Source organism: Patella vulgata, chromosome 1, assembly GCF_932274485.2.
Source record: "Patella vulgata chromosome 1, xgPatVulg1.2, whole genome shotgun sequence".
NCBI classification, from domain to species: Eukaryota; Metazoa; Mollusca; class Gastropoda; family Patellidae; genus Patella; species Patella vulgata.
In genome coordinates, this window is record NC_065879.2 from 22,995,700 (window position 1) to 23,023,325 (window position 27,626).

The window sequence follows — 27,626 nt, forward strand, 5'->3', positions numbered from 1 at the left end:
ACTGCCAAGGGATCTTTTACGTGCACACCAATGTGTACACGGGACCTCGTTTTTTTTTATGTACCATCCGAACGACTAGACGGCTGTCCTTGTCAGGCCCTCCATCTTGTATCACTGACAAGGGGGAAACCACACCGGGTAATCTAGAGTAACGGAATCTGCCGAGGTTTGCCGAGTGAGTCTTCAACGTACGGAGGCACACTGATCCGCAGTGAATATTTGCTAGGCCGCTACAATCACTGATAAGGATGACATCGATGTGGCTTAATGAGCCAGAAATATTAACTTTTTTTCCTGCGACAAATTAAATTCTAAAACATTTTTTTTTATGTATTGGAAAAATAAATAAAGGCGTTTGATGTATTTGTAGGTAAAAATTATTTCCTATTTAGTGTAAATGGGTATTAAAATGACTAAAATGCAGCATTTTCTCCGAAGCAGTAACGTCTTATGTAAACAATGCACGCGCCATTCAGCCAATGATTGACATTGCGTGCTGTGACAGCACGTGTTAAGGCAGTCATCTTTGACAGAGATTTATCACTAGACTCGTAATTCTCTGTGAAACAGATTGGTACGGAGGGTGTGGGACCATTGTCAATATTTGACGAAAAGTTCCACTGCTCATGTACCGGGAGTCTGTTTTTTTATGGGTTTGATTATCCAGTATCTTTGGTCAAGTCAAGTAAGAGATTCGCCCCTTCCCGCAATAAATCCTATAAATTAGGATTAATTAAAAAAACATAATTATGGCCCATGAAGAGAGAACTTTTACAATAAAACAAATAAAGAGTGTTGGATACTGAACTGGCAATGCAATCAAATGGATTTTCTGAAATGGCATTCTTAAATTAATTTCATGGGCGTCGACATCTTGTTTTAAGCTAGTTACCTCCCTTAGACTTTGTTTATAATAATGTAAAAGACTGGATAATCTAGCCAATGACCTATTATTCTCAAATGTTGACAAAGCATCCAACTAATATTTGTAGAATATTTTTTTCTGGATGATAGAGACTATCTGAAATGATGCCCAGAGCTTTTATGGTTTTATATGCCTTGGACTTCTACTATCTGGACATGCCTCATACCTTGCATACCAACAGGTGGCATATGACAAATGTGTTTATTAACCAAATTTCAATTCATGTATCATATTATCTCAGATTTTCGTTGTTTCATAATGCTGTTTTGCTTCTCTTTGAATCTGTAAACAATAATTAGTCAAGGCCATAATATTATACATATGACTCATATGTGTTCTTTTGCACAAATCTCACCCTAGCACAAGAAAGTGCGGAAATGGTTGTCTAAGTAATTATTTATTTTAAAAGACAGTTATTTGGTTAGATCTATTCTGATGTAGATTTTGTAAATCAGATACCTATATATACCTGTGGAGTTTGTTTAATAAGTCACTGTGATGTCTGTTAGATCTTCATGTATTTGTTGAGGTCATGCTGACTGATTTCAATAACAATATAGCTATGCATTGGCTGCCAAGAGTATTGAACACAAATTCTTCAACAAAGACTTCCTTTTGTGGCCTCATTTCTATGATTTAGTGATAACAATGTCTTTACTGTTTTTTTTTATTTAAAAAATTATGCAACATTATATTATACAGTATAAATACAGGTATATTTACAATTATTATTGTGTATCATTTTATAGTTTAGTTTTCACCTAATTTTATAGAAATGGATTTTTACATATTACCTATAACTATATATACACTCTATAATAATTTACAGTATGCACTTTGATTATTTACCAATGAACCATTAACCCTTTTAAAGTAAAAAGCAGCATTTCTGATGAACAAACATTAAATATATTAGTAAGTGAAGTAGGACCACACCACATGCAAACTAACATTTACATACATTTTGGTTTGGACTTGTGCGCCATCTAACATTATATTTTATTTTTTTTATTTTATGTCCTTATAGTGAAATATACAGATACACACTTTTTAAAACAAATTTTCATAAATCACATGAGTGTCTTATTTGACCAGAATTTCCTTTAAAAGGTTTAACCATGAAAAAGTGAGATTGCACTGAGATTGTTCTGTTATGAAATATAGTGATACTTATGAATCTTAACATATGCATATTTCAGTTGTAAATCATAGATAAAGAAAGCGTTCATTTAAATTCACAATATTCCAGAATAAAAGGCAAATATAGACTTTACAGTACTTTACAAAATAAAAAGGAGTCTTACCAAACAGCATTTTATTCAACAACTGATTATTATTGATCAATGAAGGCCATCTAAAATTCCAATTATTATCTATTGATTTCATTTCCCATTTTGGCCCTTTAATCATTAGCCAATGCCTTATTGATGATGCATATTACTTAAGATAGAAATGATACATTTGATTATTTTTTTGGAATAAAATGTTTTTTTAATACGTTACTGTGTATAGTTTGAAAGTCTATATTCAACTTTTATTATGGCATATTGTGGCTTTAACAAATGATGATATAATTAAATTAAATAAATATTATGAACAACTATTATCACAGCAGATATGAGCAAACAGATATCATTTCATCATGAAGATACATAATTATATTTTTTCAATGTATCTTCTGTTCCTAAACGAAATTTTTCAATGTGGGAGTCAATAAGTTCTTCTAATGCTATTGTTCTTTCTTTTTCTTCTTCTAAAAATCTTTCAGCTATTTTTTCAGCTTGATCTTCTGTCTAAAGAATAAAAATAATAACTTTTTAATTCTAAAATAATTCTAAGAAAAATAGTTAAAGATCCTTAATATATAACCACCAATTGGAAAATAGATTCATGCAACTACAAGTGAGAAAACAGCACATAATATATGCCAATGGCAAAAACAACAGTTAATAGTCCATAATAGGACTGGACAATTATTACAATAAATCAATTAAAGATACTTTATCACTTTATGTGAGATTAGATAAAGAGCTGGCAGTTCTCAATATAATAGTTAAAAACTAGATAATGTAAAGGGAATTTGCTGAAAATTTCAATCAAATTGATCCACCCTGAACCAAAACAAAATTTTAGCGATTGAATTTTCGGCCTAGACTCGATCATCATTACTAAAGTATGATAAAAAAGCATAGTCTTGATTATCCATTTCATGATTAAATCATAAATGGAAGTCAATCAGCAAATTGGAACCTAATCCAATAAACATTGCAGGCTAGTGATGACATCGAGAGTTGATTATGGTCTGGATAAGTTAATTAATATCTAATTAATAATTTAGATAACATTTCAGGACTAAAGAAAGACCTGCAATAGGCAGATTTAGCTCTTGCATAATGTATGATTAATTGCAGTATGTAAATGTTATTGATAATAAATTTTTGACTATTAAAAATACTACTATAATTCAATACATTGTTTGATGCTACATGATCCAGGCCCTTATTCACGAAAACTTAAACTAAGATACAATCGAAATTTTAAGAAATACTGCAATTCGATTGGCTGACCAATATGCAAATTGATTTTACTGGTCAGCCAATCGAATTTCAGTATTTCTTAAAATTTCGATTGTATCTTATGTAGTTTTTGATAAAGAAAAATTTCAAAATATCATACATTTCCTTATTGATAATGCCATATTTGAGGTTGGGGATCAGATAATGCAACAAACCATTGGTTTGCCAATGGGAACTGACCCCGCCCCATTTATGGCAAACGCACATTTATATAAATACGAATTCGACTTTCAAGACCATAAAAGAAAAACAGATTACAAAGTAGCTAAAAGTCTAAACTATACCTTCCGATACATTGATGACATAACACCTATCAATGATAACGGAAATTTCAACAAATATAAAAGTGAAATTTATCCTCCTCAACTAATATTAAATAAAGAAAATTCCGGAACTATAAATGCATCTGTTCTTGACCTTAACATCAATATAATTAACAATAAATTTAATGTCGGTATTTTCGACAAAACTGACAAATTTGGTTTTGAAGTAGTAAAATACCTGTCAATCTATAGTAACATACCAGATACCACTCTATATAGTGTTTCTATTCACAGGCATTATGATTTTTGACAATATGTAACGATAAAGATCTATTTCTCTCCCGAATAAAATCTCTGTACTTTAAATGCACTGCCAAAGGCGCTACACAATTACGCATTTTAAAAGAAATTTCAAAACTTCCATTACTTCAACATACCAAGTTTGACATTTCTTGTAGGTATATAACCGACTTCATACTGGATAATAATGATCCAATTTAAATTTTATTTTAGAGTTTCTGTAGTTACCTAACACTGTCTGAATTACCTCCCTTAATATTATGCCTTTATAAATACACTTACATAGTACGATTTCTTCAACATACATGTTTTGCATTTCTTGTGTGGGGTATTATATTAATATATTATTATATATTGTACAATTACATAACTTAATAATTCCGATTAGTCGCTAGAACTTATGTTTTTTTAAGCTTTTAACGTTATTTTATCTGGATTATCTCCCTTATTATTGTGATTTATTTATCACCTTCTAAGATATGACGTCATTCTCAGTCAGCAGACAGTTTACATTTCCTACTTGCTTCTCTGTATTCAGTTTTGTTTTTGTTTTTTGTGACTATGGAACATGTACCCTATATGTATTAAATACTGAAGCGTTTCCTTATTGAATTTAAGAGTTTAGACTACTTTTTTATACTTTTCACCTATGTGGTTACTTGTATAGTTGAATTTTACTACATATGCTTACATTTGTATTTCGTGTAGCATATAGCAGATCATGACTCATGCTGGCATTACACAAGGGGTTCTTTGGGTTGTATTCCTAATTGTTTTCAAATTTGAGTGAAGTCTGTGTGTCACTACAGACCCGGGACTGTACAGCTCAGTGGACGCTTACGGCTAGCCCCCCGGATCCATTCACTTTTTTTGAATTGTCTGTATGTTTGTGTTTTCCCGAGTATGATGTCTTGTCCGTGTATTTGTCTTTGTGTAAATTTTGTGTGGTGCAGTCCCCCTGCACTTATTATTAGTTTAAGTTTTCGTGAATAAGGGCCCAGCATTTCAGTGATCACCAATAATATTATCCAACAGATTTTTCATTTCATTGAAACACAGTGTATGCTTGATCTTAAAATGATTCAAATTAACCATAATAATCTATATGACAATATGCAATTCTGTATTCACCGAACCTTTTCCAAATACCTAACCCATGTATACTACATGTTTTTCTGCCTTAAAGGAACATATATTTTGGGATTTTGAAATGTTTCAGTATAAGTGTACATCAGTGATGGGATTTTACCTGTATATTCCGGACTTGTCCGAATCTTTTTTCGAAACGCCCAAAATTGTCCGAGCGGGAATATGCCGAATTGGACATCAAGACATGGTGAATAATATTCAAATTCCAAAATTAATATAGTGTACTGAGTGTATAACTACAGTGCAACCCGATTATCATTGAGAATAAGCTGGATTGATTAGGTAATTAAGTGATCGACTACTTATCGTCTACACACCTACCTTGATTAACTACTTATTCTGCCTTGATTGGCTGACTTAATTCTTTATCGGACAATTCATCAAATCAATCCTGAACAGAAGTCATTGCTTCTCCTTTGTCGGACGATATATCAATCCAATAAGAGTGATTATAAACTTAATCTGATTAACCTGTGATTTATCCATTGTCTCACGTTTTAATCTCCTTTGTGTCGGACAAAAATACGTAGAAATTAGTCATATATGTCACATATCCTGATAACATATAACACCTCAAATCAACATACATTGTATCCGATAACTTGTCTGTCATATATTTTCGGTGGCAGCCGAAGTTAAATAAAGATATTTCACACACACGCATATGGCGCTTATATAGTTCAGTAATTAAAATGAAAGTACAAATCTCGCGAGACATGTGAAATTAAGAGATGTATACGTGCCGAATGCAATACGCCTGATATCCGAGAAAAGATTCTATTTTGATGGCATATTGTCGGATTTATGATCATATTTTGAATGGGGTTTATGTCTTTAAATAAATAAATAAACACGCTAAGAAATGTTGACGAATATTTTCCATTGGAATGACGTAAGTAGTTAATTGTTTTAGATGATAGCGCGTGCTACAGTCGAATGCAATTATTTAGCATTTTGTGTCACTCGCTCGTTGTATTAGAGCGTCGTTAACTACTGTTTACGGCCAAATAAATTTTGGGATGTCATTTTTTTACCTTCCGTATATAAATCGAAACGGAGTATCAGACGAATGTCGGACTTTGCTGAAAAATGTACCGACGTGACCTGAAAAATACGGTAATTTTGGGGGAGTTTGAAACAGATCAGCAGCAGTCGGCACGCTGCCATTCTATAGTATTACGATGTCATGTAATTTTGTAGGAATATTATTGACATATATTTGAATACCGTACGGGTTTTAAACATGAAATATAACGAGGTGCACCTATTTTATTTTACATATGAATTTGAATATATTTTGTTGACACGTGATTCTTAATTGTGTTTTGAAAACGTTATGCCCCTTTATTTTCGGGAAAAAATCTCTGACAAGAAATTTTTTGAAATCCCATCACTGGTGTACATGGAACTAAAAAGTAACATTTCTATGGTTAAAAAATTACATGTATATTTTAAATTAGTGGAGATTCTTTTACAAAAATTATTAGCCAGTTAATCCACAAGTTACATGGGTTTAACATACACTCAACACAAACTAGGTCATTTCGGGACTAAAATGGTTAAATTATATTTCAATAATGCGTTTGCACGTAAGGGGTCTTTCGTAGTTGGAGGGATCTGGAGGACCCAGAGAAAACCCAATAAGTTGGACATGAGACCCTACTCCTTGTAACCATTCGCCCAACCAACCCCCGCCAAATTTAAAAGAAATGTGAAACTTACCAGAAGTCTACTAACTAAATCACCAAAATCTGATTTACTACATAAAGACATATCTACTGTATCAGCTACTGTAAGAAAGCTAGCATCAACTCTATCACGTCCACTGTGTTTAGATACCTCATTCATTAATCCTGCAACAGCAAATAAAATTCACACGTATCAACTTATATTGTAAAGTAAATTGGATTTTTTTTTTAATAGAACTTTGGTAATCATGTTTATAGACGTAAATCTGACTGAAATTGATGCTACCCCATTTATCCTCTTTTCTAAAAATATCAGACAATTACAAACCTGCATTTTGATTAACTTATCCTTGTTAATTATTTAGGAGTATTATGTTTGACAATAATGTATATTTACACGAGGCACTACTCATATATTATATTATTATTTACAGAATGGAAAAGCACATTGGTGGTAAGTTACAATTAATTTCTTGTTCTATACAACTAATAAATCAGATTCTATATAACAGGGTTCCCGCGGTCCTTGAAAATCCTTGAATATCCTTAAATTTAAAATTTTATTTTCAAGGTCTTGAATATCCTTGAATTTTGCGGAAATAGGAAAATATCCTTGAATTTCAGTTGAGATCCTTAATTTTGTTTCAAATGTCTTCAATTCCTTATAAATATGAGATTATAACGATAGTTGGTAATGTTTTGGTTATTTTTAAGATGAAAAATTGTAACTTTAGGCTAAAAAATGTCCTTGAAAATCCTTGAATTTGACGTATATTTATCCTTGAAAAAATGTTTGATGAAGCCGAGGGAACCCTGTATAACTATGTGAACATACTCATGTTTTCACGTTTTTGTATATGTAGCTCTTCTTCAAGTCTTTGTTTTTGATCATATAGAAGTTGTAACTGTACATCATATTGTTCTGTAGTATAATCTTGTTGATCACCATTAATATCACTAAATATTTTACTGTTATCTACCATAGTATCACTGCAATAAATGAAACATATATTTTACTATTATCTAACATATAGTATCTCTATATTAAATAAAACATTATTTTATTATTATAGTATTTTACTATTATCTAAAACATAATATTTTACTATTATTTAAAACATAATATTTTACAATTATGTAACATAGTATCTAGATAATATATAAAACAAAGGAATACTATTATGTAACATAGTATCTCTATATTAAATAAAACATTTTAATATTACTTAGATAATATGTTACATAGTATTTTACTATTATCTAAAACATAGTATTTTACTATTATGTTAAATAGTATCTAGATAATAAATAAAACAAATGTTACTATTAAGTAACATAATATCTCTATAAGAAATAAAACATTATGATTTATTATTAATTAAGTAGCATTATGGTATTTCTACAAGAAAAAAATAACAAATAAAAAACAGAATATCACTGAGGCTGCCTTAAAGTTATATTTTGTCGGTTTAATACAGTGAAGTCTCCCTTTAGTTGAACAACTGGCACATTTCACAGGTTTACTTTCTCCACCTAAAGCTGGAAACACACTGGGCGAATCAATCGCCGCCGAAATTCTCCTAGGGTGTTCAGAGTCCCGATGCTGAATTTGTATTTACCCAAATGATTCGCTCTAATCAAACGCGTTTGATATTTTTGGCTGTATTTTTATTCAACGCATTTATATTCACCTAATGTGTCCAGTGGCAATCCATGGTAATTTAAAATTAAAATGAAGTAAATGGGTTCAGCAATCAGTGATAAAAATTGCATATTTGTTCAAAGGTGTCCACCATGAACCCTGATAAAACATAGAATGAATGAATTTTGCATCATTCATTGTCCTTGAAATTACTAGGTCACTACGTACATACAAATGGCGAGCTTAAAAAGAGCAAACCTTTTTAAGGCTCACTTTTTCTTTTGTTTATTCTTCACCAATATTTCTTTGTCAAACACAACTATTTTTCCTGATTATAAGAGCATTAGAAATATGTGTAATGGTATTAATACTGACATGTATCTAAGAGGAGGAAAACCCATCATATTTGATCTTAGGTGTTATGTCCCATTAAAATGACTTACCCGATAACTGAAGATTTTATTCTTTCTAATATTATGGATGTATTTCTGTTAGTTAGACGCTTAGTTAATTTCTGCTCTATTTCACTTATTTCATTTTTTAATGTTGATACATCTTCTTTTAACTGACCATTCTCTTTCTATAAATTATATAATTACAACAACTATAAAGCTTGTCGACTCTCAACCATATTCCAATAACTCAATTTCCTTTCTCCCCAAATTTAAAGATATTTGAGAGGTAACATGCTACTGATTTAAGTATGCTCGTACCATAAATAACATTTTGTATAAATTAGAATTAATTTGAATGAGCTCAACATTTGATATAAAAGCACAAAATTCAAATGAAGAATAAATGTAAAATTTGACTATAAATTAAATTATAAACAGGAAGAAAATCTAATGAAAGTCTACTGAAACATACTATGAATATGATAAAAAATATCTTTGTTTGTTAAACACTATTAAAAATATAACAATCAGACAAAACCTCTAAAACATTGACATCAGGGGCCGATGTCCAATTCGTCCAAAAAAACTTTTTCTGCTGAACATTATATGCTATTGGACCGGCCATAGAGCAATGATGATCATGTATGTGGCCGGTGGCTTTAACGGGCCGGCATGCCATCACTGGAGTCTGGAATGGGCTGGTATAATAGACTTTCTGGGCCGGGTGTGCTGGGTGTGGGCCGGGTGTGCTGGGTGTGGGCCGGAATTCAGAATCCTGCAAGTGCAATGGGAATTCCGAATTTCATCCGAAAATTTCAGCGGATTCACCCGAATAATAACTCAAAAGGTCGGGTGTTCGATCCCTGCATTGGCCGAGAAAGTTCATCCAGATTTTCCGACATGGTTTCCCCATGTCAGTGGTGCAGAACAGAGGGTCTGACAAGGACAGCTGTCTAGTCCTTCGGATGAGACGAAAAACCGAGGTCCCGTGTATACATTGGAATGCACGTAAAAGATCCCTTGGCAGTTGGAATTCGAGATAAGAGTAGGCAATAGTGCCGCTGCCCGGGCAAAATTTCCCTCATAGCACACTGTATGGCGTATGCCCATCTTCATTAGCCCAGTATAGGAGCAGAACAGTAGGATGTTAAACCCCATTTCATTTCATTTCATTCAGTAACTAAAAAAAATAATTCAATTTTAAGGCCTCAGCAAAATTTGATGATAGCTGGTCTGCTGGCTGAATATGAGTGCGAGACGCATTCCTGAGGCTGGTGTTAAACATTCCTTGACATTTTTATTAACTCGTTATTTTCAGAGATGAAATTACAGAAGACGATACAATGATAATACGTTAATTAATAATATGATGATATGATAATTTCACACGTTGATGGTTGTAAATTACTTGCAGGTCAGAGTTTTGGCCTAAATTAATCGATTCATGAGATATATTATTTGACAGAGATTATAATGAGATATGCCACCAAATCGCATATTTGGGGTTCATTTTTCAAAATATTCCGGGCTCCGCGGACAGTAAAATCGGCCGGTTCCCAGCCCCAATCCGCCCCTGACTGACATATGAATTGTACATATATACATACTTTAATTTGAAAGTGAACAGGACAATATTATATTGGAGGATAAATGAATAGAGAGTAATAATATACCTCTAATTTTAATACAGTCTGACCGTATTGACCATTTATAGCATTGAGATGACGTTCAGCTTCAGCTTTACCATATACGTCACCAAATTTATTGATAAATTCTTGTCGTAAGTGACGGTTTTCAATACGTAAAGCTTCCACCTGAGCATTGGACACCTACGATAAGGTTAAAATAACAAATATACAACATCTACAATGTTAGTTGGTTAAATTACATCTATTTCTATAGGATTTTATTTCATTTAGGAGACAATAAATTGATCATGCTCCATTAGTTTTAATTATCATCAAATAATTAATAGATGCTAATTATAATAAATTTTTTGATTGGCTAACCATATAATGCTGTAAGAGGAAGAAGTTTGTGCAGACAAAGACTTTGTTTTTTTTTAATATTATCTAAACAATTAGTCACACCCACATACTGGGTCACCCTAAAATTTGAACCAGGGAAATTTAGTCATGTATCCTGATTATAATGTTAAGAATTTGCAAAATATTAATTTATTATTTAAAAAAAAAAAAAAAAAAAAAATAAAAAATTAGCATCAATAAATCACATTATTTCTACCTGTAATTCTACTACTTTCTTTTCACCAATTTCTGTTTCCCCTCTTAACTGTTTCTCCATGTCAGATGTTTTTTCACTCAGTGCTGCCATGGTAACATCCCGCTGATGTAATTCTGTTGTAAGTTTAGACAGACGTAACCTCATTCCACTTAACTCAGCTTTATGATTTCCCTCCACAGAATTAGCATGTTCTTGAAGCTAAAATAAAAACAGATTTGTAAAACATTATGATTTGTTTCTGATAAGAAGTTAACCTTGATGTCCTCCATATAGTTGGTCAAAAGTTAAGAGTTAATAATTCCAGGGACCGTACACAGATTTTTGTCAAAAATTTTTTTTTTTATAAATGATATTTTTCAATCAAATTTCATGATGCTTTTATCGAATTTTATATTTTTATATTATTTTTATCACATTTCATGACTTTTTATGTTTTTATCATTATCAAACAATATGTTTTTTTTTTATATAACTGCACTGACAGTAAATAACTTATCTCCGGTCCATGAAGTGGTGTTCAGCCAGTGTTATGCGGATAAGAATGTCCCACCAGTACCACTGGTGGTATTAAGGGTTGCAGTCATCTTCTCCTATGTTCAGATACCCACATAACATTGACTGAACACTGTCAAATAGAAAATGAAAGAGAGCAGCAAGCTGGGGGTAATAAAATGCCTGGCTGGATGATTTTCTTGTTCACATTCAGATTTATTAGTATAGAAATTTATGATTGGGAGTAGCAATTTTTGGTTAATTTTATGTTTTGAAAAATTCTTCTAATTTTTTGACAATTTCATGAGAAATAGTGAAATTTTATAATTTTTTATAATATTTTTCCATTTTATGAAAATATAAATGTTTTTATATTGTACGGTTCCTGTAATTCAAAGCAGGTAGTAATAAGACTCCTTCATCAACATCCTGCGCTCTTGCACATGTTTTGGAAGGTATAGGGATAAACAATCTCTATGTTTTTTGTACTCAACCAAATATTAGTAGTGTACATTTTATGGCAAATAGTATCCGGCATCGCAATTATGAAACCTGGTTATAATAGACATGTGAGTTAAAAATACAAACTATAACCACATTAATTTTTAGATTTAGAATAACACTCTCAAAGTAACAAAAGATGTATCAATGATGCAGCTTTATAAAGAAAATTGTTTAGAATTACCAGTAAAATAGATAGAGCAAGAAAAAAGCATCCAATATGAAAAAGTCATGGAAAGAGGTTGAAAAATGGACACCAAAAAAGTACATTTATTTATTCTATAATAAATTAAATTTGTTAACATTTTTGTCAAGAGAACCTTTATGTGCACTCTGTATATAAGACCTCAGTTTATTGTTCCATCCATAAAACAGACTGACTATTCTTGTTAGACCTGTTTATGCTACTCCAAACAAGTGGAAACTAGACGTGAAGAATCCTGAAGACTATTTTTGGCTCATGGCAGTATTTGAACCCAGGACATTCTGGTTATGTGTCATGTTTCCTAACCACCCACACAAGTGGCCACAATCTCTTGTGAAATGATATTTAAAAATTTGCCTTTCTCATCAACTTCATATTGTCCATCTTATTTTCAATGCATTTGTAAACCATTTTTATATACGGCACATTAAAATCCAGTTCACGCTATGTATTTATATAAAATTCTTAAGTCAACTGTCTTAATGTCTTCCAATATTATAGATTTACAAATCTATGGAATAGTTTTTCTGACAGAATGGGGGCAATATCTGCAAAAATACCAACAATTTAATTTGTGATAGTTAATATCTCATGGCTAATAAAACTCCAGGGTCACATGCAGAACCAGCAAATATACTACTAGAGTTACCACTTTACAAATGATCAATGTGAAAATGATATAGGTTGGAAAAGAAAAAATAAATAAATGATAGTAGGCATGTACCACACAAAGGATTAGAAACCTTTCCTTGATGAAAATAAACAACACAGTCTCTAAACTATATAATATCCATGTACAATAAATATTACATTACTCTCTGATTTTGAAAACCAAATAAAGTTAGTGTGACTATATACTACTGACGTTATCTGGTTGATAAAATTAGAGAGTAATACTATTGGTGTTTTCATTAGTGATTATTGTATACATCAATGAATGAGTTTTAAATAATATTTGATACACTGTGTGGGTTGTGGCTATGTGATAGATTTATATAAAATTTCAATTCATGGGCAGTAATGAACACTATAATAATTGCACAGGGCTCTATACGGACAAAAGTAGGGAATTATACTATAGTAATAATTATACCTGATTATACTCCTAGAGACAACAGAAAAAAAAAGATATAAATATGATTACATTGTGTATAAGTTTTATATGTGGAACAAAAGCATCAGATGGAACACCTTTCTTTTAGTTTTAGAACGAGTGACAAGGGTTAACTCAAGAGAGAGAGAGAGAGAGAGAGAAATGGGGTTTAACGTCCACTCGACACAAACTAGGTCATTTCGGGACTAACACATGGTTCAATTTTATTTCAATAATTCGCTTGCGCGTAGGGGTCTTTAGCAGTGGGAGGAAACCGGAGGACCCGGAGAAAACCTACAAGGTTGGACAGGCAACCCTCTTCCTTGTCACGTACAACCGGGGAATCGAAACCCCGCCAGTTGACTCAATGACAGACCGTATGATACTGCGCATGCGTGCTAACCATTCGGCCATCCAACCCCCAGGGTTAACTCAAACACACATTCTTCACTGACTAGTGTGAGTAACTGTTTGTGTACAAAGTATCCACTGGTTTCTTCTCATGTTATTTCTGCTTCCACCTTTTCAATTACAAATAATTGCTATTACATACAGTAGAGATTTGAATTCCCCACCCAAAGTTTGACAGATTTCAAGCTCAATCAAAGAACATTTTAGTCATGAAAATGACAATCACAGAAAATAAAACTTACCCTAGAAATTTCATCAGTTAATTTATGAATTTCTGTTTGTTTTAAGTATTCCAATTCTTCTTCCTTAAATATACAAATACCGGTACATCGATTTTTCTTATAATCCCTGACAACAAAATGTTCTACAACTTGTCATAGATTTTAAATTTGCTGAAACTTTTATCAGTCATATAAAAAAATTTATGAAAGGTTGAAACTGTTCTTATATATAATACGACTTATTAATTTTGTGACACAGTAATAGTAAGTGCAGGGGGACTGCACTACATGCAAACTAAAGTAGTTACAGTATCCATTTCTCTTTACTCATTATTGACTTTGTGGCACTAGAAGAATTATTTGTTGTTCTTAATCAGTCTTTATTCATACTAACTGTTAAATCTACATATTATTAATTGAGCAATTCTAACAATTTAGGAGAAAAACTCTATTGGTCAAAGGGCTTAAAGATGGATTATGTAAGATTTAGATAAAGAGCTATTATAGTTCAAAAGTAGATAATAAGAAATTTATTTTTTGAAAATTCCACTCAAATTACTTTATTCTGAGTAAAGATATGAGTGTTTGAAGTCTTAATAGGATAATCTCGACTGTTGAGTACCCCTGCTATATGATAATAAATAATGTCTCAATTATACATTTTATAGTTAAATTTTAAATGGCGAGAGGGTTCTAATCCTTTAAATATCTAAGCCATCCGACGGCATAGACAGTTGATTATGCTTGTCATGTTAATAAATGACCATATAATAATTTATATAACATTTGATGCTAGAAACAAGACATGCTATAAAGATTTAGCTCTTATGTAATGTATATCTAACTGATATACATATTCTGTTAGTGGGATCTATAAAAAGTGATGTTCCAACTTTCTAAGATCATGGAAAAGTCCTTACCCTTTGTTGTAGTTGTGTAGATATTTCTTCATTATTTAATACAAGTTGTTGATATTTATCTTCTACATTACTTAATTCAAATCTAATCTTCTTCTCTAACTTCTTATACGATCTGAATAAAATTTATGTCAGCATCTCTTATTGTACAGATAATTTTAAGCTTTGACAAGGAATCGCTGCCAATCCAAAACGGTTTTTCAATGTGACAAACGTCAATGATTAGTAATAAAGATAGTTTGCCAGGAAACAAAACATTCGCTTGTCATTGTTAGATTGGGAATCTCTAGATAATTAAAAACAAAATGATATTGATAAGGTGTTGACAAGATTCTATGACATAATCAATGAGTAATTATTATAAATTGTTGAAATTTGATAGGATTCTTTGATTACAGTATTTCCCAAAATTCATATAAATTTCAAGCAGATCAGATGATAACTTCGTTGACAGAGCGTTACATACATAGTCTGTAGAGTGTTTACAAGAAATTGTGCACAGCAGACAGACGGAAAGGGGCATCAGCAGTGTACAACCACTTTTCAATGTGGGCATATAAAATAATAATAAAAGTGCTGAAGACTGTAAGATGTAGGTTTGCTCATGTATAAAATATTTGATGGGCCAGATGACAAACTTTTCAAATAAATCAGTAATACCTGATTTCCTCCTTGGCATCTGCGTATGATTGCTTTAATAAAGCAACTTGTTCTGATTCTGCATTACGGTTACTTTTTCCAATATTACTGTAAGCAGATGCAATATTATTAATAAATAATAAGGAGATTAATAGTACAGACGTTAGATCTGTGACCACATAGTTGCATTTTTGCTCCTTACTTCTGCTAACTGTCAAATCCAATATGATCTGTCAGTTTATCATCTACCCTACATTTGAGATTATAACAGATTGATCTGTATTAGAAAGTCTGATACTAATAGATGATATACATTCATTATAAAATAGTTTACTACACCGGACGGACGACGGAAATAATAACCACATGCCAAAGACTATAAAATTTAAAGATTATGCCCTAGGTTGAAAGGCCACATGTTTAGACCTGAGGCCATAATATTTTAACTGCAATATGTACATAGCAGATCTGTTTATAATATGTTTTTTTATTCCTTGTATGAGGAGAGCGGTGATATAGGCTATGCCTGTTCCCTGATCCGTTTTCATCCAACTGAAATAAAATATTGTTTACACAAAACTTTCAAAGTAATTAATTAATTTGCCATTATCCATTACTTTGAAAGCTATTAATTACTATGATCCATTTTTACATAATTAAAAGATAACTGTCTGGATTGAAGGGTAGCATTTATAAATAGCACTCAGCAATTTACAATTTTGGGATAATGAAATGTATGTCCCAGAACTACTAGAACTGGAAAACGATGTTATAATTAACTGTATTTGTTTTGTATTTTACATTAATAGATAAGAAAGTTGGAACAACTATGTATTGAAATATGGAACATAAAATAAAAAATAGACAGAGATTGAATATATTGATCAAGTGTATTATTTACCGTATAATTTCATCTTTAGCACCAATAGTTTGTTCTAATCTAGCTACGTCTTTAGCATACTGACTTGTATCTTCTTCTGTCACCCTTAATAAATCAGTTTTACTCTGAACTTCTGACACCATCTCATTGTTCTCACCCTCAAGTCTCTTTAAGAATATTAATAAAATGTGACAGAATTTACAAGAGAGAGAGAAATCTGCTCAACACTAGGTTTTTCGACAGTTGGAGGAAACCCATGATGTTTAATCAGGCAACCATACTCCATGTCACTTGCAAGTTTGGGATCAAAGTCATACTACTTGTCTTAATGACAGACCATGAAATCTAAAGAGCATGCACTAGACCACTATCACTGAAGTTGTTAGAATTTCTAAATCAAAATGTATATTTGACAACGTGAAAAGCTGGGTAATCACAAATTTGCATCTTCAATAAATCTTTCATGCAACGGTAACTCACCCTTATTGTTACATTAGCTCTTCGTAATTCTTCTAATAATTTCTCATTATCAGACATTCCTCGTTTGTGACTATTTAAAGCCTCATCTAAAGCCGACTTTAATTTTTCAATCTTTTCTTTCTAAAATATAAAGGCACATAACTCAATATTCCAAGTACCATGAACTGTTACAATTTCTAAATTTGAAAATATCCATATTCAATAGTTAGAATGATTAAAGGCTGATTAATGACAAACTTTAACTTTTAAAGACATATTTCCTTGAGAATCCATGACCATGGTTTTGAAAATATATTCAAACTATTCAGAAAATTATATTTAGTATTTAATAAATTTAAAGGGAAAAGGAAAGAGATGGGCTTACTGTCTCTCAAAAAACAATACATGTGTACTTCAATCATTTTAATATGGCCATTTTCATTTTCTATGGAACAGATTTTGGCCAACATCTTGCCTACTCATCTTTGAATGCTAGTGGTACTACTAATTCTTACACATCAGAAAGGAATATTTCCAGGAGGATTTCATCTGGAAATTACCTTTGAATTCAAACAGTTGCATGATTTTACATCCTATCTGGATGCCTATAGCCAAGGAGAAGATCAAATACAAAACAATAATATACCTGAACAGTAAGAACTGTTTTATAACGATGTAATTGACTTTCAAGTTGAGCTATTTTACTCTTTAAATTTAATTCTGTGTTATCCTGCATTTGACGTCTACGATCAAGTTGTGATTGGTATGTTTCTGACTGTTGCTATTAAAAGTAAAATAGACAATAGTATAAGAATAAAGTCAGACTTGAATACAGCCAGCCATCAAGAGGGAGGGAGAGGGAGCAATGGTGTTTAACGTGCACTCGACACAAACTAGGTAATTTCGGGACTAACTTATGGTTCAATTTTTTATTTCAATAATTTGCTTGTGTGTAGAGGTCTTTAGCAGTGGAAGGAAACTGGAGGAAATAGAAAAGCCATCAGGATGGACAGGCGACCCTATTCATTGTCACGTGCAAGCGGGGGAACCGAAACCATGCCACTTGATTCAATGACAGACCTTATGATCCATGCGCACACATTAACAATTCGGCCACCTACCCCCCACCCATCATGAATTATATAGAAAACTTTAAAGAATATGAATGAGAAGTCAATACTCTCTACAAAATCCCAGTAAATATATCGATTATTTTTCAACAGATTTTGATAAATTCATGGAGTGGTTTTTGTTTGTTAATATTTACCTGAATAAAATCACATTTTTCAGATAAACCTTTGTTCTTGACTTCTAATGTTTCTACTTGCTTATTTAAATTTCGTCTCTCCATTTCCAAATCTTTGTTTTTATGATGCAGTTCCTGATTAGAAATATAAAACAAATCATTATGTTTTAATATACAAAATTTCTGAAATCGTTCAATACGTATAAAAAGTTATCAATGATCGATGTGGGAAATTTTGGATATTTAAATATTCAATAAATGATATCAACATTATGTCAATATACTATGTCTCAACAACACTTCAAGTCAAATCAGCATATCAAGATATCAGTGGTGCATTTTCATTGTGACTCAGTATATTAATTTATGTGTTAACAACTTTTTAATTGGTGTCATTCATAAGACAAAGGCAATATATATTCAAGAAGACCTGGAATTTTTATTAAATATCAAGGATCAATTTGAAAAGAAAAAAACAAATACATGTACGTTGATCGAATCAGACTTTTTAGTAGTGTTATAAATAAATATCATCACCTACGATTGTATTTTGTATTGAGTGTTTAATATAGAGGGAAAATATAGTGCTTTTTTTTGTTGGTATTATTTGCAAATAAAAGGTTTAGATAAATACTGCTGTATATTGTGATAAATTGAAAATAGAACTTAGAAGTCAATATAACTAGTAATAATATTATTAGTTTCACGTTTTTTATTGAAAAACCTAAATAAACCGAATGGAGAATAATCATTTGTTGAATAATTATAATTGGTACTGGAATACTGTTTAAAATTTCCACTGTACCTCATTTTTTTCTTGAAGCCTTTTAAGTTCAAAAGAATTGTCCTGTTCTGACACTAACATATCTTTGTGTCTTTCTATTTCTTTTGTCTGTTTGCTGTGCCTTCTGTGTAATTTATCATACTCACGTTTCATTTTCTGCACCTAATATAGAAAAAATTCAATTTTTAGGATTGGTTCTTATGACCATGTAACCTATCCTGCCTTCTAGTTTTTAATTTGGCAGAGCAATATTGTGACAGCATGTCTTTTAGAGCCTAGATGAATGGTCTAGTTTTTCTTATGATTTTCAACTTTTCAACTTCAAATGGCAATATTAAGCTGAATAATTATTACAAATCAAAAAAAAGTACATGAATGAATACCCATTTTGTAATCACATTACTCTATACGTTGCAAGTTAGATAGATGATTAAATCATCTGTTGATACTTACTAATTAACATGTTTTTAATAAATTTGAGTTCCATCATGGACCCTATATTCTAAGAATTTATCTCTGTATTCTGAAGATTAGGCCATCAACTACATGAAGAAGCATAAAGTGTGCCATAGCTCTAAGTGGGCAATGTCATACTATTAAAAGAGCAGTATTACAACTATGGACAAATAACTATCATATCATGTATGAAAACAATATCTATAAAAATATAACTACATAATATAGTGTTTTTACATAGATCTATAGGGGTATTATGTGGAAAATATTAAATGTATCAAGATAAATCCTACCTCAGAGCGCAATTTTGCTAACTGCTCTTCATATTCTGTGACTATTTCTTTTTGTGTTTTATTTCCACCTTCCAGTTGACTTCTTAATTCTTCTGCCTAAATTTAAAATAAAACACAAAACATAAACAGCAAATATAGACTTTCAGACTATACACAATATCAAAAAGTAGTCTTAACAAAAAGCATACTGGTAATTCATATCAACCAATTCCATTCTCTTGATTTCATGCCACAATCTTTATTTCTCATCAAGACCAAAGACGGTATTTAACCTACATTTATTTGCTTCAATCATCTAAATTACTATGTAAAGAAGTGCACGAAAAAATATATATTTAGCAAAGAGGTGTTAATTATGTATTTTATGTTGTACTTTATCAGCATTTAAACCATTTGAGCTTTTTAACCAATCAAATAGTCTGTATCGGTATATAGTGCTACATACATGTATTGTGGTGAAGCATGATTCTCTGTGGTTTAGAGGTTGCAACCACTGTCTGGTATACAAGTTACTCTTACTGGCAGACCTTAGAAATATGATAGAAAGTAGCCTATGCGTTAAAGTAGTGTCAATTTCTGAATCTTTTAATTTTTTTATCATACTTAAAGGAGCTAAATCGCTAATATTTGGGATCTAGAAATTGACAAAAATGGGTCGCAATGCATATAATAATGTAATATGAATGTATATAAACTGATTTACATTCAATTGTTTCTGTTTTTACTGTAATTTCTAATCAGTTATGTTCGGCAAAATAAGCCAGAAGTCTCATGTGAATAGCAATCTTTAGCATCTGGATTTTCCAGTCTACACCGATGGCATTTATTGCGCATGCTCTCCAGATAAGAATATAGCATCACCATTTGACGTGACTTGTGGAATATGTCTAGCCCTGTTCTTTGAGTCCCTTGTTCCAAATGGCGCTGAAACACATTATGGTACACGATTCGTGTACCAATGGTAAAATGTTTATTTTGTCTTGAATATTGGATATCAGAAGCCCATCTTTTCCCTGTAAGACCAATGTTGATTTGAATTGACAAATAATTTATGTTTTCAATGTCGATGATTTTTGATGATATTGAGTTAGAGACTTAGCTACTTTAATCTCAGCATGATGTAAAAACTGTCTTCCATCCATGATTTTGCATATTTTCCACTTCAAAATTAATAATTACCTCTGGCTCATCTGACACTTCTATTGAAAAATAGCTAAAAACCTAAACAATTATTTAACTGAGCACTGTGACTGCCTTAATATAATACCTCTTTACTCTTTTGGTCAGCTGTGGCTTTCTGTAGTCGTAATTCTTTTTCTTTCATATCTAATCTTGACTGTACTTGCTCTAACTGTCTCTGCCAATCTTGTTTTTTACTATTTACCATAATATCTAACTGTTTCATTAATTCTTGTAGTTCATCTTGACAGGAAGACGTTAATGATGATCTAGGTAATCTGAAATATACATTCACATTAACTTGTAATACTTTAGCTGAAAAATGGGTTAGTTTTGTGTTACATCGAATCGATAACAGGAGGTCAAGTTTATTTAGTTATGATCTGATGTTTTCAGATCATAATCACTACCTTTCCAATCATAAACTTTTAAAATTTGAACTGTTGAAATTAACAAGCTGTTGAAAAATCAGCATCTGTTTAGAAATAAGAAAGGTTACTTTAAAGCAAAAATCATTCAGCTGTATATGCAATTCCTGCAGAGAAGCTATCAGTATTACATTACTAAAAAATATTACATATTAAAATGCTAAAATTGCAGATTTTTTTTTTAAACATCTATATTAAAGGAGTTGAACCCTGATGATTTTGGTAAAAATAAAGTAATGATTGGGTTGATCTGATGTGATAGTTCAGTTAGTGATATGACAAGCTCTATACAATTAGATATTTGTTTCGAGATATCAAACGGAAGTCAGCTCATTTACTATTTTTGGTTGATATTTTGGGGCCTTACATGTATTGGTTGACAATGGTATGACTAATGTCTAGGTATATATGTTATTAAGTTAATCGTTATCTTTTAATTCTGTTTTTAATTTCAAATCTATTAATATTCATTAATTCTTGGTTAGTCATTAGAGACAATTAATATGTCAGTCAATTTAAATTACGACAGACTGGCAAGTAAAGTTGTTCTGTTAAGCAGTCGTTGTTGTTTGCATTTTAGAGGAGAGCCCCAAAAAAGCTCCCCTCAATCAACAAATTGAAAAAATCGCTCCCCTAAAAAAGCTCTCCGAGTTTCGATAAGAGGAATGATTTAGAAATTAAGGAGAGTTATTTAGAAATTAAGGAGAGTGATCTGATTTTAAAGATACATTATGGGAGAATTTAATAGAGAGTTGGCCATTCTTGCTATAACAGTTCAAAAATAGATAACCAAAAAAGAATATATTGAACAAAGTTATCACCATTGTAATTTTTGACTAGAAATAGGAGTCAACTCTCTCTTCACCGTCTCCGAGAATGGCAGTTCGTTTGACAGACAGGCATTAACTCCACCTACATAATCTCGATTATCAAGTAACGTTTTCAATGGCTGTGGTACACCTAGCACATTTATTTTTACTACAAATTAAAAATAAGACTTTTAATATATAGATAAGAAGCGAAAGTTTGAAAGGAATGGATCAAATCAATGAGGCATAATTATAGCCGACTTCTTGTTAGCCTACGTGTACTCTTGTTGTACTGTAACTGGTAGGCCTACGTAACTCCCGAAGCAGACAAACAGTGAATGGGTGATCCAATGGGGCTGCAATTCAACTGGGGTGATGTTAGCGATGTTTATCAATTTCCATAATTTTTCTGTAAACGCAAGTGACAAAAGAGCATATAATACCGATATCCAAACTCTCATTTTAACCACAACTAAAAATAATATCAAGGCCCTTTGACAACACACGTCGACAGTGTTTATGGTGGAGAAAGCGGGTAGATTAAACAAAACTGTCTATTCTTGTTGATTCTGGTACATGTATGTAGCTAAGCAAGATAAATTGTAAACATAATTTGAAGAAGAAAGGATGGATATCAACTTTATTCTTCCATCAGCAGTAGTAGGAGCAATGTCTCAAACAGGATAGGGGTTCTATAGACATCAGCTTTAAATGGAGCTTCTCAGAAATTTCATTACCCAGCTTGGAAAGGAAATATCATTGGCAAAAGTCTGTACCGGTACATGTTTTTCATAGATAGGCTTAGAATTTTTTAGCCAGCCTTCATATTATAAACATACATTCTACAGTAGATATCGCTTGCGTTTACATGAATTTGATTGGTCAGTTGAAAAGGAACTACTTTTTTTTATTTTCAAAGAACAGTTCATTTCTTATTAAAAGTAACTTTTTTTTTAATTACCAGTGGCTGCCAGACAGGATACGCCCACATTTACGAGAGATGGATAGAGAACAAGCTAAAAAGAAAGTGATTTTTCCTACAATCAGAGGACATAATTCAGGAAGTTACGGTCCGATATGCGCCAATATCGAAAGGAACCGAGATCTTTGGGTTATAAACTTACATTTCAAATTTCAACAAAATCGGATAAAAACTGTGACCTCTATAGGGTCCACAACCTTGATATACCATATTTTTACGCTATTTGAGAACGAACAGCGGCCATTTTGTCTGTCAATTTTGGGCCGATTTTCACGAAAATTCGAACTCAGCCATCCTTAGGGTGTAACGGTGATATAATACGTTTTTTTAAATCGGATAAAAATTATGACCTCTATAGGGTCCACAAGCTAAAAACGTGATTTTTCGTACAATCAGGGGCCATAATTCAGGAAGTTACTGTCCGATATGCGCGAATATCGAAAGGAACCAACATCTTTGGGTTATAAACTTACATTTCAAGTTTCAACAAAATTGGATTAAAATTGTGACCTCTATAGGGTCCACAACCTTGATATACCATATTTTTACGCTATTTGAGAACGAAGGGCGGCCATTTTGTCTGTCAGTTTTGGGTCGATTTTCACGAAATTCAAACTCAGTCGTCCTTAGGGTGTAACAGTGATATAATACGTTTTTTTAAATCGGATAAAAATTATGACCTCTATAGGGTCCACAAGCTAAAAACGTGATTTTTCGTACAATCAGGGGCCATAATTCAGGAAGTTACAGTCCGATATGCGCGAATATCGAAAGGAACCAACATCTTTGGGTTATAAACTTACATTTCAAGTTTCAACAAAATTGGATTAAAATTGTGACCTCTATAGGGTCCACAACCTTGATATACCATATTTTTACGCTATTTGAGAACGAAGGGCGGCCATTTTGTCTGTCAGTTTTGGGTCGATTTTCACGAAATTCAAACTCAGTCGTCCTTAGGGTGTAACAGTGATATAATAATACGTTTTTTTAAATCGGATAAAATTATGACCTCTATAGCGTCCACAAGCTAAAAACGTGATTTTTCGTACAATCAGGGGCCATAATTCAGGAAGTTATGTTCCGATATGCGCAAATATCGAAAGGAACCGAGATCTTTGGGTTATATAAGCATACATTACAAGTTTAAACCAAATCGGATAAAAATTGTGACACCTACAGTGTTCACAAGATTAAAACGTGATTTTTCGTACAATCAGGGCCCATAATCCATGACGTTACAGTCCAATACATGCCAATATCGAAAGGAACCGAGATCTTAGGGTGATAAACCTATATTTCAAGTTTCGTTGAAATCGGATAAAAATTGTGACCTGTAGACTGTTCACAAACAATTGTGGACGGACAGGGGCGACGACAATATACGTCCACATGAAAATGTGGGCGTATAAAAAATGAACTATTGTTATTCAATTGACCTTGATGGGTCAATATAAAGGTATTTGCAATGGTTGAATTGTTGTCAAAAAATGATGTACCACTACGCTGTAATGTTCAGTGAAAGTGAAATCTACAGCAAAGAATTATATTTATCTATTTGTGCATGTAAGAAGGGATTGGGTGATAAATAAAATCTCCTACTCGTCTTTTTTGATATAAAAAAATATCAACACTCGTTGATAAAGTATTAAAAACTCGGCAGAGCCTCGTTTTTTGTTACTTTATTAACTTGTGTTGATATTTTTTGATATCAAAAAAGACAGGTTGGAGATTCTCTATTTACCTACATTGTAAGGCACTTCCTCAACAAGGCCAGCTTTGATATCACTTTACAGTTTACATCTAATCTTAACAACATTTATGAGATGTTGGATGACTTTAGGATACTCACACTGTACTAATTATCCATCAGTGGTAAGATAAAATATTATAAACACAATAAACATGACCAGCTTACTTATTACTCTTCTGAAGTTCGGTCCACAAACTTGAAAGTTTATCCATTTTGGTTACTAAAATGTTGACAGAACGATCTTCCTTTCCTTCACCAGCATGGAATCTATCAAAAATAATTATGGAAAAAATTTAATGAAAATATTTCCAAAAACATCAAATGAGGCAAATAAATGTAATTCTGGGATGTTGACTTGCTGCACTACCGGTACTCACGTTAATGTCCTGTTTCGATTTTCTTCAGCTAGTTCAAAACTGTACGGTAATATATCTGACAGACTTGCCATTATATCAAAACCATAATCAGTCATATTCATTTAATTCATTATCTATAACAACATGAATGAAGGTAAGCTTAAGTCAAAATGTAATACAGTTTTCAAATGAACCCCACTGGGTATAACATACTAAAATGTATGTCACAGTTGTTATTGATAAATGTGTATCTCCTCTACCATGCATGACTTCATCATGATTCATTTTTAATTGGCAGCCATTTTAATCAATCCAGACAATACTGATCCATGCTACAGTAACCATTTCCACTATGTCTAGGGTAGTTAGTTATGTAGGTTAACATACCTTTAGTAAACAGATCAATGCCCAACAAGATTAAAATTTAATTATTCATTAGTTGGACCTTTATTAATTACTTTTCAATAATGACAACGTTGTTACAGAATTTTAGTCCAGATTTGTTGTGTTTTTTTATGATAGAAATATGTTTTCTTGACTAAAATGTATATTTAAGTAAAACAGCATGTTGACTGTAGTCAGTGACACTGTTCTTACTACGTAGAAACTGGTTAGAATTTGTTTGAATTAATGACAATTTGAATAGATACTATAGGCCTGTTGCCATTATTGGCCTACAACGATTACGATCTTTAAGTCATAAAATAATTTTATTTAACTTTAAGCGGTTAATTCATAAAACAACAGAATTTTGGCCTTTCCTTTAATTAGAATTTATCCCCGAATCATTGCAGTATAAGACAACCAGTCTTAAAGACTGTATTAGACTCGGCGAACCACCACTTTAAGGAAATGTGCAAGATTGAACACGTTCGTTATTTGAAATTTCCGCCTGGTTTGTTGGATGATGTTTGTTGACGTTGTTATTATGAGTCTTAGCCAAGAAATAATCAAAGAAATATACCTGACTGGAAATTAAACTTTTATTTAATTCGATAACATAATGTAACATATATATTTACGGCTCTAGTCATTATTTATTGATTTTAAATAACTTCCAATTTTGTTTCCAGTGTAAACACGCGATATTTGGTCCGTTTCCGGTTAAGTCGTTTACAACATCTGTCGTTGTACGGTGTATTTCCGCAAAATAATGTCGTCTGCTCGTGTATTTAGTTCTCAATAGCTAGCAAATTTACCTTACCGTAGGCCCTACTACTAAAATATAAGTTCTTTCATTGTTAATAGGTCTAATGAGTAATTAAGTAAAGTGTCAACTTGTAAATTAACCGAAACCGCGAATGTCGTTATTGTGACTTTGTTGGGTTTTTATTAATATTATAGTACCCGGAAGGGCTAGTATAGTAATAATAATAAATAAAATGTCAATTAAAGGAGCTAAATCGCTAATATTTGGGACCTAGAAATTGACCCAAATTGGTCGAAACACATATAATAATGTAATCTGATTGTATATAAACTGATTTACATTCAATTGTTTCCTTTTTGACTCTAATTTCAAATCAGTTATGTCCAGTCCCCAGAGAAATACGGTACTATTTCAGTAACGTACCTCTACCAGTTCCTGTGATCGTAGAGACTTGAAATTTTCAGGGGGTGTTCACGGGAACTAGCCATGACCTCACACCAAATTTCAGCCAATAACTTTTTATTTTACCGTAGTTTAGCTTCTATAAGAGATAAGTTTATCCGATTTTGACGCCATTTTGTTTGTTGACTATTTAGGCTCGAATGACGTCATATGTGGATTGTGGGTTAGGGTAAGGGCTAGGACCTGTAGATTTCTTCATAGTTTCAAGATGTAGACAGGGCTAGCCCTAACCCTAACCCTGTCTTGTTATTCGGGTCTAAACAGCCAACAAACAAAATGGCGTCAAAATCGGATAAACTTTCTCTCGTTATAAGCTAAACTACGGTAAAATAAAAAGTTATTGACAGATTCGGCTGAAATTTGGTGTGAGGTCATGGCTAGGCCCCATGAATACCACCTGAAAATTTCAAGTCTCTACGATCATGGGAACTGGTAGAGGTACGTTACTGAACAGCTTGTGTCTCAACCCTATAGCAATTTCTAGCGTATGGTTATTCCAGTCTATTAAGCAGGCTCTCCTGTTGAATATGTCTAGCCTCGTTCTTTCTGGTCACTTGTTGCAAATGACGCTAAAACGCACTATGGTACACGATTCGTGTACCAATGGTAAAATGTTTCGTTTGTCTTAAATATTGGATATCAGAAGCCTGCCTTTTCCTGGTAAGATCACAACATCAATGTTGATTTGAATTGACAAATAATTCGTATTTTCAACGTGTAAGATTTTG

The 27,626-nt window shown here is 32.2% G+C and overlaps 1 protein-coding gene across 3 annotated transcripts; it reads right to left on the reverse strand.

The window, feature by feature from the left end:
* Positions 1-1,578: 1,578 nt before the first annotated feature.
* LOC126826293 (centrosomal protein of 63 kDa) lies at positions 1,579-26,407 on the reverse strand. 3 transcript variants are annotated; one of them, XM_050555567.2, is made up of 18 exons: positions 26,251-26,407; positions 25,096-25,197; positions 21,047-21,236; positions 19,780-19,875; positions 19,052-19,192; positions 18,268-18,381; positions 17,647-17,781; positions 17,022-17,141; positions 16,563-16,708; positions 15,683-15,769; positions 15,026-15,137; positions 14,127-14,189; positions 11,183-11,380; positions 10,612-10,767; positions 8,987-9,123; positions 7,737-7,891; positions 6,936-7,066; positions 1,579-2,718 (listed from the first exon to the last, which is right to left on the reverse strand). In XM_050555567.2, the coding sequence occupies exons 2-18, from the start codon at positions 25,140-25,142 to the stop codon at positions 2,566-2,568; spliced, it is 2,181 nt and encodes a 726-aa protein (XP_050411524.1). In that variant the 5' UTR covers positions 25,143-25,197; positions 26,251-26,407; the 3' UTR covers positions 1,579-2,565. The 3 variants fall into 3 exon arrangements, with proteins under 3 accessions (XP_050411524.1, XP_050411522.1, XP_050411526.1); XM_050555565.2 differs by lacking the exon at positions 26,251-26,407 and adding an exon at positions 25,308-25,462; XM_050555569.2 differs by lacking the exons at positions 10,612-10,767; positions 26,251-26,407 and adding an exon at positions 25,308-25,464.
* Positions 26,408-27,626: the final 1,219 nt, after the last annotated feature.

Bases quoted from the DNA above. Each gene is read 5' to 3' on its own strand.
- LOC126826293 (XM_050555565.2), bottom strand. From the start codon at position 25,408: ATGAATATGACTGATTATGGTTTTGATATAATGGCAAGTCTGTCAGAT. The intron at 21,237-25,095 runs GTAAGCTGGTCA...TGTATATTTCAG, and splicing joins GAACTTCAGAAGAGTAATAA to ATTACCTAGATCATCATTAA. The intron at 15,138-15,682 runs GTATTACTGATT...AATTTTATTCAG, and splicing joins GATGCCAAGGAGGAAATCAG to ATCGTATAAGAAGTTAGAGA.